The sequence below is a fragment of the Gymnogyps californianus genome, chromosome 3 (genome assembly GCF_018139145.2).
Source record: "Gymnogyps californianus isolate 813 chromosome 3, ASM1813914v2, whole genome shotgun sequence".
Classification (NCBI taxonomy): domain Eukaryota; kingdom Metazoa; phylum Chordata; class Aves; order Accipitriformes; family Cathartidae; genus Gymnogyps; species Gymnogyps californianus.
This window is the reverse complement of record NC_059473.1, coordinates 80,988,009-81,005,659: the sequence shown is the minus strand read 5'-3', so window position 1 is coordinate 81,005,659 and position 17,651 is coordinate 80,988,009. Positions and strand designations below refer to the sequence as shown.

The 17,651-nt window shown below is 33.4% G+C and overlaps 1 protein-coding gene across 1 annotated transcript in view; it reads left to right on the top strand.

The window, feature by feature from the left end:
* The window catches only part of GRIK2 (glutamate ionotropic receptor kainate type subunit 2), a 429,675-nt gene that overhangs the window by 223,267 nt on the left and 188,757 nt on the right, over positions 1-17,651 (top strand). The window contains exon 9 of the mRNA XM_050895229.1: positions 9,790-9,903. Coding sequence (XP_050751186.1) covers positions 9,790-9,903 — 114 coding nt within the window. The remainder of the gene's footprint in view (positions 1-9,789; positions 9,904-17,651) is intronic.

Here is a 17,651-nt window from a genome sequence, read left to right as displayed (position 1 = left end):
ATAAAACAATATACGTGTTCTCAACTTGATACCTGGTTTCAAAGTCTTCTAGTAAAAGCTGTTATCTTGATGTCAGACAATTAGTGGCCTCTTAACTGTGTGCTTCTAGCCACTTTCTTAGATTCAGGAGGACTGGGGAAGAGTGAATTGTTGGACCTGGAGTCATGCATTGATATACTTTGTCTTCAATCTATATTGAGTTTAGTTTTAGTTGTGATTCCAATCCCATTGCCTATCCTCATGTGTGAACCTGTGGGTACGTATATTTGTATTTTCTTTACATCTTACTAATTCAGGAAGAATTACCTCAAACAGAATAAAATAAAATAGCTTCCTTTTGGCAATTTTCTGTGTTTTAAGAGGGAACTTTGATTCTCTTCTTGGAATACGAAGTTTCTATCTGTAAGTGGTACTAAAAATTAAGAATAGGTAGCCTGACAGGTTTGTCTGTCTTCTGACATGTATTTTTCTTGTACAGAGATGGAGTGAAAGACCAAAGGATTGAGAAATGCCCTGTCTGTGTAGCCTAATATAGTCTATATTTGAACTAAAGGCCCTGGGAAGCTCGTACAGATATTTGGCCTGCCTACATGACACCATGATGATCTGAAATCAGATCATCTTCCCTCTCTTCTCCAGCCACCCTGCCATGGAGAGGCAATGCAGGAAGCTCCAGTGTCTCACATTGTTGTGATCAGCAGACAAAAGTTTTGCGATTTGCATCTGCCTTGTAGTTTGTATTTAGCTGTGGTCAGTGTTCTGTAAGCACTATGTTTTCCTTTATCTTCAGATAAAGTTTTATCAGCTACTTCCCCAAGGTGATATTGTGGCCACAAATAAAAAGAGAAATTAAGGGAAGGCACCATGCTGCAGAGTTGCATTTCCTTTCTTCTATAAATCATTGAATGGAGAAGCTAGCATAAACAGCATATTTCCCCAAAATTTTCCCCCTAATACTAGTTTTGGAATATTAATATTCTCTTACTAGGAAGATTTTTAAAAAAGTTCAGAAGCCATGAGCTTGCTTTGAAACACATCGTAATAACATTTTTGAAAATGTCCAGTGGCAAACCTGTGATTAAAGGAATAACTATATTTTAAAACATTCAGCAATGCACTGATAGTAGAATCTTCCTATGAAGTATTCCACGAAGGGAGCTGTGGAAACTTAAGGGAAAAAAAAGTATATAGTAATGATTACATTTGAAGAACAAATTAGCTTTGTGTATGAGTAGAATAGGTGCAATGCAACCTGTTTTCCTGACTGGAAACAGAAATGGAAGAATTGATGACATGAGAATAGCTAAATGAGTCAGTAGTGGCTGAAGAGTCTGCATGTATGTGATAACTGTTGAAAATGAGGAAAGGAAGTCTCTGTAATCTAGGATGGCTTTAAGAACATTGGGTAGCATTTGAGAACTGTCAAGCAGCATGGGTCTTCTGGAAAATAAAATCTCAGCTGACAATATATTAGGAGATATGTACCCCACTGAAAATATAGAAATAAAACAAAAACATCTTCAGAGATTAGAAATATAGGAAGAAAATAAAATTCAACAGGAAATACAGTACTCTAAAACACATAATAGAAAAAAGGAACTTGGGAGACTAATAATGAAAGATATGTAAGAGATAACAACAGAAATAGTCGTAAAAGGATATGGATATTTAAAAACAACCAGCATACGCTTGAGCTGTGTATACAGAAGTTCACAGAAAAGGAAGACACTTTTACTGCCTTCATGGTTCATTTTTGCCATGTGATAAAGGGATGTGATAATATTAGTTTTTCACCAAAATGTGCTGACAATCTTTGGAAAGAGCAGTGAGAATTAGTTACCATGTATTAGAAAAGTTTAGCAGTTAGGAAAGTGTTAGCAAAGAATGATGAGGAATGCTACACAGATTCAAAGATACATATGAGCAAAAGCAAATTAGTTTCTGTAGGGTGTAGTGATATGAGATTAGGAAAAGGAAAATTAAAGTGTATGCACATTAGACTGAATTGCTTAGTAAATATTTGGAACATACAGGGTATTTTACTGAGAAAGCAAAATCAATGCTGACAAATTTTGTTCTTTGAAAAAAAACCTGGTTATTCTAAAAGAATACAAACACTGTTCTTCTTGAATCCAGGGTGAATTATTAAACTCGAGAGCAGGACACTTCCTAGTAGAGAGAATATGTTTTAGCCAGTCTTTTTATTTAAAAGAGCTGTCTCAAAGGTTTTTTTTTTTCCCCACAAGATTGTCTTCTGTTAAAGCTACGATGAATCCCTCTCCCTTCTCTCAGTCCCCTACCTCCCTCCCTTCACACTGGATGCGCACTCCATCTCTCTACATCACATTTTCCCTCTTGCTTTCTGCTACTTTCTCCTTCTCTCCTTTCCCTCTTCCCCCCCCCCCCCGTCCTCCCTCTCTCCCTTCCCCCCTCCCTGTCCGTTTCCTTTTCCATCTAATCCCTGTCCACTTTTCCCTCTTCATCTCTTTGCTCTTTCCATCCCCTTTCTATTTTCTTCTTTCTTCAGGAGCCTTTCCCCATCTTTGTCCTTATCTTGTATGTTCCCAATGTTCTTTCAAAACCACCATCTTGTCAAGCCTCTCTGTCTATGTAGTTAGAATTCCTGAACAGTTTTGCTTAAATAATTAATTAATTCATTTATTCATTTTCAGGGATGAGAGAGATAGGGAGATGGGAATTATATGTGTCATATTATGTGTCGTGTTTCCATACTGTAAACAGCTATTATTTCATCTAACCTCTTTCTAAATATGGGGGAACAATTTCTTATGTGAAGGACAACAGTGCAACCCAACAATTTCAGCTGTAATCTCTAATGCTTTTGTGACAAAATGAGATATCTTGATGAGAAAAATAGTCATGGAGGGGAGAGAAAAGAGTTATTGTGAAGTATTTCTAGAAGACTTATTTTTTTGAGATTTTGTAAAAAAAAGTCCTAGATAAATTGCCTGGTTAACATAATGGGAAATGACCTAAATCATGTATTTTAAGTGCAATGACTGCTGGAGTCAGTGACAACAGAAAAATTGCTCATTGACTTAAAAAAGATGTCATGTGTGATCTCAGATTTTACATAAGATACCTGTTCCTGAAACTCTTGAATGAGAGGTGATAATGAAGCATCAATCAATAAGAAGTATGTGTTTGCAAATAAAAATTCATGTCTGACAAAAATGATAGCTTCTTGTAAGATGAAAATGACAAAATTAATAGATGATTGGAGTGCTGCTAATGTAATGTACAACAAAATTTGCTGACAGTCACTCTGGACACACTGAAACTATTTATGGTTAAGCACACTGAAAATCCCAAACAGTGGCAATCCAGTATAATAAGTAAATTATCATTTAAATTACAATCAATCAGTATTTACACTGAAGCTGCATCGTGAGGAAAATTATTTTATACTTCAGGGAGATAACAAATACCTGAATTTAATACCACTTTTGATATGAAAATTTGTCATTGAAGAAGAGTCACGTTTCTTGAATAGAGATGTTAACAACTGGCTTGAAATCTTGCTCAGGAACTTACACATAAGACGAATATAAATGACACACAATGAGTTGTAATTCATTGTCCAGCATATCAATGTAAGATCTTATTTTATTTAGTATCTTTATTAATGACCTGGGAAAAAACAACAAGTGGCATAAACAGAGGGTTTTATAAAAGTTACAGAAAAAAAGAAAGCGAGATAACAGATCTATGGAAGCCAGAAGTATTGGTATTAACATGATATTTGGCAAAGAAGGCAAGCATATTAATATTTCTGAAGAAAGCAAAATAAATGAAGCAATTTGCAAATGGGAAATACATAAATAGGAAGAAATAATATTACTCACACTGGAGTATAAATAATTATTTTCTTGATGTAATCACCACTATTAGTAACTACTCTACAAAATATAATGAAAAGATGGTAAACTGTAGACACATTTGTCAATTCTTTGGGGGTTGAATACAGCTCTGATTTTGGCTGCATAGTTAGACAGTTGGTACCACTGCAGAAGGGCAATGATCCTTCCTAATACAATGCTTGTGGCACTTCACTGTGAGTAGTATGTACAGTTTTGATTGACTCAGAGCCAAAAAAATGTTACTTTTCTTAGGAGAGTTTCGAAGGAAATTCAAAAAGAAGAATACTTGAAAGAATACTTGCTTATTCATAAAGATAAATTTCTTTTTCTCAAACATACTGAAGTGAGAAAGCTACTTTAATCTATTGAATTCTTGTGGATAACATCTCATGAGACTGATGCTCAGTAAACTACAGTATATGTAAACAGCAAATTTTAAGTTTCAGGAGTGTACAATGCTTCTTTTTTGGGGTGGTGGTGAATTATTGTACTGGTTTTGGCTGGGATGGAGTTGAATTTCTTCATAATAGCTTGTATGTGGCTATGTTTTGGATTTTTACTGAAAACAGTGTTGATAACACACTGATGTTTCAGTTATTAATGAACAGTGCTTACACAGAGTCGAGGCCTTTTCTGCTCCTCGGACTGCCCCGCCAGTGAGTTGGCTGGGGGTGCACAAGAAGTTGGGAGGGGACACAGCTGGGACAGCTGACCCCAACTGACCAAAGGGATATCCCATACTGTATGACATTGTGCTCAGCAATAAAACTGCGGGGTGGAGGTTGGCAGGGGCTACCGTTGCTTGGGGACTGGTTGGGCATCGGTCGATTGGTGGTGAGCAATTGTTTTCTTTTGCATCACTTGTTTTTCATTGGTTTTATTTTCCTCTCTCTTTGTTGTTTTTTTCTCCCTTACAATTTTTTTTTTTTTTAAATTATTAAACAGTCTTTATCTCATCCCACAAGTTTTCTCACTTTTACCCTTTCAATTCTCCCCCCCCATCCCACTGGGAGGAAGGGAGTGGTTGTGTGGTGCTTAATTGCTGGCTGGGGTTAAACCACAGCAATTATATTGGATTTGTCTTGGTAAGAGTAGTAGCTTTGAAGAAAGTCTAAGTGTTACTAAGAAGACACTACAAATTTGAATTTTTCTTTTTTTTTTAATGAATAACTTGCTGCAGTGTGATTGGTATGACTAGAAGCAGATCTTTACTGTATGAAAAATTGCATTTTTATTTTAAAGAGGAAACATGCACTTTAGATATGTTGTAGGAGATAAACTAAGATTATGATGTATCTTTGAAAATAAATGGGATAAGAGACAGTTACCACTTATAATACTGCTAAATTTACATAGCTATGTCTAAATACTCACCTGTTAACTTTTTATTTGTATGCAAGCTTAATTTATGCTACAATCCATAAAAATTGCCAAGTCTGAATATGTCTTTCAAATTACATTTATGCTTAACTTTATAGATCAACTCAGAAATGGATTATGTTAATGATTAATAACCTTGAAAAAAGGAGAATTTTGATACGGTTTGAGAAAGTTTATGTCCTTATTCTGATACCAAATGTATTGCTAAATGTCACAAAAATCCAACTAATATTTCCAGAAGAGACTAGTAACTTTGAGCTGAAGTCCAATATAGCTTGCTTTCTCTCAAGTTCCTACTAGATTGCTGAGCAGACTATATACATTTTATGTGAATTACTGTAATCAGCACTCTCCATCCTAGATAAAGGTCCAAGAATGTATCATAATTGTCTCTAATTACTCTACTATATGAACCTATTAAAGGTTTAAAGAATAATTTTATTGTACATATTAACTGTGTGTAGTTTTCAGTATTCAGAATTTGAATTGTTATTCATTCTGATTTAACAGGTCTGATATTTTTACTTAGTTTTTATTATTTGGTAAGTACTTTTTTCCTAGAATATTATTGCTTCACAAATCTTGCCAATTGCATTTTACTATGAAATTAAGTTAATATTTTTTGAAATAAGTGTAATTGTACTGATCTTTTTATGGAGACTGAATGCACAAAATACTTGAACCCAAAAGAATCAAATTAATTTTAAATTTGTGTGAACATTAGCCAAGCTTCTTTTCAGTATCTGCCAAATTCTGTCCTTTGGTAATGACTGATTATTTTTAAACACTTCTGGTGAGATTTAGTTTTGAAATTGTACTTTTGAACTATTGAGTAGTAAATATTGTGAAGATTATTTAAGAGTTTTGTTTAAGTGGTATAGGATTGATTGGCTATTTGGAAACCTTGGAGTGTACCTGCCTAAAGGTGGATAGCAAACTTTTCTTGTGGTGCAAGAGAAAAGAATATCTAGATTCATGTAGTCCAGTATTCTGTATCTGAAAGTGGCCAGTTGCAGAAGTCTAGGGAAGAATATAACAAAATGGCAAGCATATTGCAGTACTCCACCAGAACACTCCCAGAAACTCCACTTATTGAACTCTAAAGAGATGGTATCTTCATAGACACAGGTAATTTTCTAATCAATACAGAATTCTGAGAAAATGATGACTCTACAAGCAGAGATTAAGCACATATTTCCTGGCTTTTCCTCTTTATCTACCTTTCAGTAATGACTGTCTCAGTGGTCATAATCTCCAATGAAAGGAAAAAGATGAATTTGCTGTTAATTTCCTATTAGTAAGATGTCTCATAGTATCACAAACATGCATTTTTCATTTGGATTACAGGTTTAGGACTTGTTCCATACAGTTATATAAAGAAGTTACATTGCGTTGCCACCATTGTCTTAGATCAGATGATGCAACTTGATTAAAAGACTGCAAATTACTTGAAGGATTTTTTTCTAGAAACTGTTTTATTAAAAATACAAACAAAAAAACCCAACTGAAAAATAGAGAATTGTGATTTATCAAAGCAACAATAAAAAATGGAAACTTCTGTCCAAACTTTCTGCAGGACTGCAGTAATCTGATAGTTACCTAATAGTTAAACACAGGGAAGCTCGGATGCAAGTTTTTAATCACTCAAGTGTAGCTGGGAAACTGTATTCCATGTCCTTGAGGAACATCCCAATTGCCATGTTAAAGAATATTCTATGATATTTGATGATGAGCCTTTTAGTAGCTCTTGTTGGAATTGTTTCAACTTGAATAAGCTGATTCTTGACTAAGCTAATTCTTTGTGTCACAGAGATTCTTTGTCTCACTGTAGAGCACAATGTCAGCTTCATGGGAACTCCTGGTTTGGTCCTGTGCTATGGATAAGTGTTAACATGTTCCAATGGGCATGGTCACTCCAGAATAGTCTAGCCGTTTAGGGGACTTGAATGGAAGAATAGAGGATCGAAGGCCTGACAGCCTCCCTGTGACTGTATATACTGTGTGAGCATTCTCTCTACGGTGTATATTCGAATATCAGTTTGTTTCACTTTTTAGGAAAACTTGAAAGTTTGTTGGAAATAAATGTAGTGCATTAGAAGTAAACTGTAAGTTGTTTGAATTGCAGTTATATGTAGTAGACTACCTTGATTTGCTTTTTCTACATTTTTGGCATTTAAATTTTTCTAGTGAAAACTCATTAGCTATTCTATTCTGTTCAAAAGGCTACTTTAAAATTAAAACACTGTGCTTAAGCAAATAGAAAAAAATGAATTTGCTGCACATTTTATGCACAGTTTTCTCTAGAAGAAACAGCTTTGAGAAGACGTTTCTGTGATTTGGGAGCTATACATATCAGTAGTATATCGGAATCTGTGGCATAAGTTGTTGAGTTCGAGCTCATTGATAAAGAAAATGCAAAGAATGTCTTATTTGGAACATCTGACTTTGTTCCATTTCTTAGATTTTTGATTCACAAAAATAGCAATACAAGTACAATTAACCTCATTTAGAAAAATAATGCGATAATTCGTCAAGACAGAAGTTTCTTTTTAAAGTAATGCTGTTGATAGTTCTTATAAGTCTATATGGATAGAGTTAGATAAACCCCAAATTCTAACAGTTGATAATTATTCATTTGCTTGTGGCTGTGGCTACACTAAAAAGTAGGGGAGGAAGTATTTTAATTGGCAATGTGTTAGCTTTTGCCAAGGTAAATTTGAATTATGAACCTGAACTTGAATAAAGTATATGATTTAATGAATTTAGGATTTGAAATTGATTGAATAAGGTGATGGTGTTCCCTTAGAAATTTTTGTGCTACTTGTGTGCTTGAAGTTGAATCTCATAGAAGAGATTAGTCCAGCTTCAATTATGTGAAGAAACAGCAGGGACAGGCTCAAGTTCCGTTTTTTGTCATTCCTTGTTATTCTATTCTAGTTTCGTCTTTCTTCGAAGTAAAGCAAACACTATGTTTGCCATAATTAACAGAATGTTGCAACTAAAACTTCTCGATCCTTTTACAATTTCCTAATTGTGGCCAAACTGCAAGGCTGAACATTTTGGTTTTCCTAAAAATCTTTCAAGTCACCAAATGAAATAATATTAAAAGAGTAGATGAAGAAAAGCTTTTGGTAGTAGGGTTTGGTTTCAAGACTTTGAAATTATGTGTTAGATGTTATTTTCCAATTGTATTTCTGAGACACACATGTTCTTTCTTCCCTTCATGATTCTTTCATCAGTTTCGGGGGTACTGAATGGCCAAAATTCAAGAATCACAGCCATTCAAAGGAGTGACTTCTTGGAACTAAGTGTTATGCAAAGAAGAAAGATAAAATATCGAACAGAAAATCGTGGAAAAAGAGAGCAAATTTGTCTTTTCTCTATTACAGCTTCTGCTGATTCATACTCTGCTCTATTCCCAGTTTTAGAAATGAAACTCTTTTTATTTAACCCATACCGCATTGCATCCTGAACTTACTTGGCAGCCGTACTGCAACAAATCCCCTAAAAGTATACAAACAGTTTCTCAGGAATCAGTTTGAAAGATTACAAAAAAAAAAAAAGTGTGTGTTTATACATACATCTATACATACATACATATATATATATATATATTTGCAATCAAACCTCACAGAATTTTGACATTTCTGTCTAGATTTAGTTTTAAAATATCTTTACCTTATATTATAGATATTGCTTTGTATTTGAAATGCTATTTGAAATCCTGTCTAAAAACAAAAAAGAAATGTTTGTGGGGTTTTTTTAGACAACGGAGTAATGCAAATATTCTGATGTCTAAAAATGGATAGTTGTATTTACTGCTTGCCCATTTTAGTTGTATAGTGATGAAACTGCAGATGAATAATGTAATTACAAGCGCTACTACTTATTACTTAGTATGTGAGACTGTCCTTGACCTGAACCAGTTCAAGGTTATAAGCATAACCCTGGACCTCCTTACTTAGATAAAAATCCTATTGACTTTACTGGAATAAGAATTTCAAGGTATAAAATGTCAAAAGAGCTATGTACTGAACATTTATCTGTAAATCAATTAATTTATTACACTTAACCTACTTTCAGTCTTCTCCATTACATTTTCCCCGAAACACCTTTTTGCTCTGCTGTTCTCTCTGATCACAGAAAAGGGTCAGTCCTTCTGTAGAGACAATGCTCTCTGTTCTGCAAATGAATTTCCACCTAACTGTTAAGTTATCTTCAGATGTGGTTTGTCTTGAAGAATGAAAGTTAAATGGAAAATTAAGTATTCAGAGTAGCTTTAGACATTCTGTGCATCGTTTTTCCACTTAATGTCACACTTCACAAAACACACTTTGAGGTACTGTGAATCGTATTTTAAACAAGCAGAGTTTAACTACAATGACAGAGAATAATGGAACAGGGATTAATAATAAATATTAGCGATCTTTTTTTTTCCTATAGCAATCTGTTTTTCCTTATAGTGCTCTTTTCTAGATGCTGAAATGTAACTAATCGACAATTTACACAGTAATTTACTGTTTTATAGGTTGGAACTTGGGATCCATTGAGTGGCCTTAACATGACAGAGAATCAGAAAGGAAAACCAGCAAACATCACAGATTCCCTATCCAATCGCTCTTTAATCGTTACCACCATCTTGGTAAGCCATTATATTTGCTTTTCCAGAAATACAGTTGTACAGGAAAGCTAATAGAATGTGATATACTAATTACAACAGTAATCAACAGTCTGTAGTATACGTTACTCAGAAATTACTGTGTCATGAACGAACTCCAGTTGTTAAGCTAGTCATGGATATTTACTCTCATCTAAATTGTAAGTAAATTATCCCAATTTTAGAGTTATGTTAGTTGGTTAGTAACTTCACTGTCCTTATTATTGACTAAAATGTTTGGTTCCTTCACAAAGCTGTTTAGTTCAGCACCATATGAGAGGACAAAAGGTGTTTGTTTAAAAAAGTGGTTTGGCTGTTAGCCTGATGATTCTAGCCAGCAAAATTTATTGCTTTCATTTGCTAATCTAACGGCATGATATTACCTCTAAGGAAAATACGAAATATTTAACATTTATTTTCATCATCGTTATCACTTGATTATTAAGTTGAAATTTTTAATCATGAAGAAATTTAATTCAGCTATCATTTGAACTAGATCAGAAGAAACATTTTAAGCAACTTCTTTTTCATTTCCATTGTTGACAAATCCACAGTGGTGAATGAGGTATTTTTTACTTATAATGACATATATTTAGTCATGTAAAAATAAGTGTTCACTGCTTTCCACACCATAATTTTGAAATAGCACTTTTAATTTCAACACAAATTTAAAACTTCCCAGAAGTGTCTCTGCTGTGTTTGTCTGCTGCCACCATTATTGTGAATTTGCAGATATCAAAAGATAATCCACTTCCCAACAGTTTTATTCTTTAATAAGAAACTTTCACCTGCCAACATATATTTTGACATTTCAGGCTAGAATGAATTTTCATAGGTACTTAGATGCAAATGCCAGTGTGCTTCTAACCTTTTATGTAACATAAGCCACATAATTTCATCCAGAGTGTAACTTTTTGGTTACTTATAAAGTCTGGTTTTATTTGAAGATTTAGAAATTATAGAAAATCTTCTGAAATCCTTTGTTTCATTTATTCCACTAATTGAAAAATACATACCTGATATATAATTGGAAGCACAGTTTTACCACAACTTTCTCTTGTACCGTTAATTACATATAAACATATCATCTCTTGGGTTTCTTTTTTATAAAATGTAAATGAACCTCTTATAGTGTCTTAAAGTAAAAGCATGTTTGCTAGAGCATTAGTCTGTCTTTTTTTCTTCCCACTGCCCTTCACACGTTTTCAAATTTTGTATATATAAGAACTACTGCGTTATCAAGTAATGTTTCTTAGTAATTCCAGTTGACCTCCCCTATACTCCTGTTACGTTGTATCCAGATATCCTGCCTAGGTTTTTTCCTGAAGCATTTCACTGATACATAACTATGTTTCACGTTTTTCCTAATTGCTTTCTAGAATGACTGCTTTCCAGAATATAGTCCTATCTCTATTAGTGACCTGTTCCCTTCATTACTTAGTACTCAACCAGCCTTTGTATCATCTGCACACTTCATTAGCAATCATTGTCTACTTGATTCCAGGTCAGTGATAACAACACTGGGACAAGGATCAATCCCTGCAAGATTACATAAGAAACACTCAATAACTTACGGTGTTTCAAGTTTATTTATGTTTTAACATCTATCTGTTGAGGTTTAAGTTCATATACTGTATGTATCATACTGATTTGGTATAGTGATACTTACACTGGCATGATTTGGTTTGAAATAATGATCTCAAGAAAAGGTAAGCTGCATAAATTTAAATAGCAGTGCTATCAGTGAGCACGGATTTTGGACTGGTAAAGCTTGCAAAAGTAGGTTCCTGAGTTTTACGATAGCAGCTGCTTTCTGTAATCGAGGATACCCTTTCTCTTAAGGGATAACTTTTGGTTAGTGGTGTTTTATAAGCATCTGTCATCTTTGCACATATCTAAATAAAATAATAAATAAAACAAATATGAGGACTTTAATAGGTGTTACAAGTTGCTCACTTGTAACTGCCTTTTATACTTCAGTTACTGTTCAGTGAAAGTTTTGATAATTGCAATAACTCTAGCTATGAAGACATTCTAAGTGTGGTACTTAGAATAATGAAATGAAACAAAAAATGTTCTGGTACAGAAAGCACACGTACTAGCTTACTTTTGTAGCTCTATCTTTTTGTGTTTAATAAATACATTTCTGTTGGACAGAAAGCATATTACTGAATATTCATTTTGTAGCAATGCAAGGGAACAATGTAATATACTACAGCTCCTAGAAACATATTTTCTTCTTCATCACCTTCCTTTTCTCTCCTTTTTTCAGTCTGGAAAATACTGCTTTAAAAAAAGGCAGTTCTCATTTAAGCTGTTCATGTGATTTTTCTATGCTGTTTTTTCACTTCAACGATTCTCTACAATAGTCTATAGTATACTGCCAACTGTGGAGTCTTGATCAGTTTTCTCTGTAGTTTGCTTTAACACTCAATTTTCTTTTAAACATCTCAGTCTTTCTTTTATTTTTAATTCTGTCTTCTGAAATTCTGAATGATATCTTTTTCCTCCTTTATATTGTAATCATTAAGATCTTTACAACTGTGAGTACACCCTGCTTTTTCAGTGATGGCTGAGTCTACTGAAGATGAAAATATGTTGATAGGCAAAATAATAAATAAACTGCAATTCATAAATTCATCTACTGCAAGTAAGGATGAAACTATTTGGTCTTTTTTGTCTTGAATTCTGCATAATACATGCTATAGGTAACCACCTGAAAAATTATTCCTTGGTTTATAAGCAATTCAGTAGCTCTATTCTGAAAAGGGGTCAGGGTTCCCAGGACTTCATCACTCCTCAGAAGTCTACTGGCATGTAGTTTTGGTGCAGAGGGATGTCTGGTTTCCAAGTTCTGGTCCTATAGCAGCCCAAAACACCAGCTGAACACGTCCAATGGAGCAGTAATGAGCTTTTTAGGGGGGGAACGTTTGAAATAATATAATAATAAAAAATATGCTGTTTGTATCTTTTATAACCATGCCTTTGGATATCTCAATCTTTTTGACACTATCGCTTTATTTTATTTTAATGCCATCTGCACTGAAACTTCAGAATTTCTTCTACAATTAAAATTCTACATTCTGAATATTCTACGTTTAAAAAAAAAACCCAGCAAAAACCCTTTCAAGTTCATTAATAAGGATGTCTTATAATTTGATTCTCCTAAATTGACTTTGTTATGCAAGCTATCAGAACTCTGATTTTATTTTTTTTTTCTTTAGATTGTAGAGATAAGTATCTACATATTTTTGTTCTTATATATATTCTACCTTTACTTTGGAAGTTTTTAAACTTTGGAATTCAATTTTCATATTTATTAATGTACGTGCATGGCATTTGCTTATTTATGCTAAATTGCATACCAACCTGTACATCTTATCATACAGGTTCATTTGTCCTGTTCTGCTGAAATGAATGAGCCTTTCCTTTCCCTTATAGCTTTTATGTGATTTTCTGCATCTGCTTACATCAAAGCTCTGAAAAGCTCACAGTTGTCAAGTTTAATTTTTTCAAGAAATGTGTGAAAGTTATGAAAGGTGTGTGATAATTTCAAATTTAGCAGTTTTTTGTTACTTCACTTTTGAAATGAGAAATTACTCTTTTTACTATACTTCCCTAAAAAAATTGCTTTGCATATTTTAGAAACAGGAATAATTATAACGGGTTTTCAAAGCAATTTTATTTAGTTCAAAATGTAATATCCCCACACCGTATTTTATTTATAAATGCTGCTTTTTCAAATTGGTAGAAATCTGATGCCATATAAATGCCATCTTGTTTTCAAAGTAAAGATACAATATCAACCAAAGCCTAAAGTTTGAGCATCTTTGAATATTTTTTTTTTTTTTTAGGTATGCCACTTTTCATTTTGCATACTTTCCCTCCCTTTCTTTTGAACCCAAAGGATATTTAAAGCATGAGTTTTTAATGACCAAATTTTAAATTAATATATATAAAAAGATTAACTTTACCTTTTGTCTTTATAAAGATGGGTCACTCATCTCTTGTACACAGAATTGCAGACATGTAATCTTTTTAATTTTCATTTTTCTGGTATATTTTGAGGAAAGATACCTGATGCAGGCGTTTTCTCATTATTACTGTTCTATCATTCTGGGATGATTCAAGCAATATCTTAATTTTGAAATATTAATAGCTCAATAATATTTGGTTCCTGATGATGTTATAGCCCTAAATAATTATTTCTCTCTCATAAATCTATTTGAATTTTGTGTACTACCACAAAATAGTTGAATCTGCTTTTGTCTAACAGAAAAGCTGTAAACTTGATGTTTTTAGTTTACTCAGATGTGATAATTTTTTTCTTTGGAAACTAAATACAATTCATTACTTTCCAGTTTTAGTACTCATCCCTTTTTAAAATACTTTCCTGTCATGAGCAATGTGTGTCTAAGTGCCTCTCCCAGACTTCTCATACCCATTTCAGCATCCAGATTCTGCACCCTCTCCTTCCTGAACTTCATTCCACTCCTGCATTAATTCCACTCCTCTGTCTTTAGCCACAACTGCAGACTGTAAACTGACTGATTTCTTGAAGATGCAGCAGAAATGTAAAGCAAACTACTTTAATGTGTTTCAGGAATTTTTCCACTGAGAAAGATAAATTAGCTTGCTTTATATTTTATGGTGCTCAAAATGCAAAAGAGTTTAAGTTGAAAATCACCCTTGTCCTGAGATCCAGCATAATCACTGTGTACTTCTAATAACCTTTGGGGCCTTCAGACTTGCAAGGTATTCGAAGATATGCTTGGCCATGGTGCTTGTTTGTATTACAAACATAAAAGTAAGTGATGATTATCAGAAAAAAATTATGAGGTTTGAAGGGAGTCATAGTATATGAATGAGTGCAGTGGGATCAGCACAAGTTAAAGTTTGACTTAGTAGAAAAAGGTCAATAAAGCTATTTTTCTCTTGGCTGGGTGCAAGCAGAAGGTAGGGTGGCCATTTATTTATATCTCTGGATAACGACTGAGAAGTACTTTCTTTGGGTTCCAATTCTACAGCATCATCCCAAACAACTTCTCTCAAATAATTCTCTAGTGTTTCAATTCCCTTCTACTAAAATGTTAGTAATAAAAATATACTTTTACATAGTGGCAAGGATCAGTTTATAACTCCACTTCAGGATTTGCGCTTATGAACACCGAGGGCCATCAGCCTAGGAAAATGCTTGCTGTATTTGTTGGATGTCTTGGGTTTGCATTTTTTTGTTGTTTGTTTTTCCCCACAGTCTTTTGAAAATTTAAGACTCATCATAAGAAAAGAATGTTTTGCTTTCCATTATGGTAAGACCTAATAATGTCTTTGATATTCTTCATGTATCATGAAGACAGTATGATTCAGTTCAGCTGAAAAATAGGTTAGTACAGTCTGCAGTGTTGCAGCAGTTTAATGTTTTCATGTTCTGCGGTTTATTGAGTCAAGTGTTTTTGCTTGAAATAGACATCCACTGATATCTATTTTGCTTTACTGGAATGGAAACTTAGTACACATTCTTGGGATGCAGCTGAATTAATTTAAAGTCTGGCCAAAGTTAAGATTAAATTGTGGGGGGAATAAGGAAATTTTTTTTTTTTTTAGGAGCCTGACAAAATGAGGAGTGAAACTGCAGAAAACAACAACTATAGCTTGAGTTCTTCAGGCCGTGATTTATCAAAGCATAGTTATGACTGCACGTTTCATGACCCAAAAGGTCATACTAGGGAATCTTCCAGGAAATATCTTAAAAGATGTCAAATAAAGATATTAATAATTAATTTCTATTATACATAATATAGTGGAGGAAGGTGACTTTGGTGTTTTCATGTGTCTGGCCTTAGTTTCTTAGTTTCTTCTATCCTGGCTCAAAAGACTAGTGAGATATCTAGTGTATTACACTGTTTTGATTGATTGTAACTAGTGGATTACTTCACCTCTCCCACTTGAATTTTGACTGCCGACTGTGAAAACCTATCGTGTATTCCTTACATCTGACATAACTGTTAATTAGATATGGCAGCCTTTTAACTCCAGTATCCCTGGCGAACAGAAGTTAATGATTAAAGTTCTCTGTTCTAACCGTGGCAAATTTTGAAGTTGGTTTTCCTCTTTTCAACATCGGGGCTTCCACTTTTTTGTTTTGTTTTGTTTCCTTTTTTCAATACTGATAGTAATACAAAAGTTTTAAATTCTTTAAAAATACATATATCCATGTTGAAAGTATTAATGAACAATCCATATGTTTGATAACTATCCATAAAAATTAAAATTAGAATAATTTGAAATGTAGAATTTATTGTTGTCATTTCTAGTAATATCTTTGTAGTTGAAATATAATACAGCTCACAGGAATAATTCAAGTAAGTATTTCTTGTCTAAATCTGAAAAGAAAACATATAGATCAAGACAACCAAATACAAAAAATTCTATCAGTAAATTTTTTCCATGCCCACATTTGTATAGAATAAGTGGGTCTTCATTCAAATGTTAGTTATACATTTCAAACACTAAAACAAGTCCATAAAGCTACAATACTAACTCAACATGTAGAAACATAAGACAATAATCTTTTATTGTATAAGGGTGCTTTAAGTCTGTGATGCAACTTATGCATTAAAAAAGAAATAGAGATAAATTTTGTAAGAAGAGCACATGAAAATGTATAATGGAAAAACTATTATATTGACATCCCTAATGAAAAAAAGTCTTTGGAGATAGTATACTTCCTGTGTATCATAGAAATGATGCAACTTAGAGAGTTATTATGAGAAAACCAATTATTTACATTCATGGAGGCTTCGCACATACAGTCAGAAGAAAATATTTTGATCATTTAATCTGACCTTTAATACAATATAAATGAAACTTGACTCCCCCTTGTTGTTTCTTTTTGAAATCTGTCCAATTTTTATCTTGATTTTTGGACTTCAGAAAACTATTTCTATCAAATAAAGACTTTATGTAATCTCTCTACTCCTTGATGTATCCTCTTTTTTGCATCCAGAGGCGTGCTACCCTCTCTGATGATAGTGTATGACAAATGACTGTCATCATCTGGTTATTTCGACTTCATTGTCACTGAAAAGAATCACTGATTAAAGTTCACCACACAACCAGGAGGACATCACCTTATCAATAAGGCAAAATGTCCTTATTCATCAACAGTACCTGTAAACAGAAAGTCTGCATGAAAACAGCAGTCATCTCTCACTTGGGGGTCATATCATTCTTGAACGAAGTTTTGTAATTTATGTTACTCCATAAATACTTTTCAAGGATTTATCTTCTATTTACAGATGTAATTTTAAATCTACTTGCTACTTTACTCTTCCTTGTGACCACATCTTTATTTGCAGTAATTTTAGTTTAGTGTACTTTGCAGTAAATGTTCTCAGAAAAATGATTACTTGCATTTACTAATTTATCTGCGTTCTCACTTTTAGTACTTATCTGGCTTGGGGTGGGGCTCTTCTTTATCAATCTTCATTGAAGATATTTTAGTCTTTTGAAACATTAACTGACTACTTTGTTCTTAAAGTTTTGTAGCAAGCTGACCTGCTGATGAAATTAAGTAAATAATTGCTCCCAAGAGGAGTTCTCAGGGTAAATTACTTTCTTAAAGCTATTATTTTCATTATTGTTTTTCAAAGCTTTCCTTTAAAATGTTAAAATATACACTATTTTCTTGAGTCCATCTTACCAAAACCTTTGTCTGCATGATATCTCCTCCT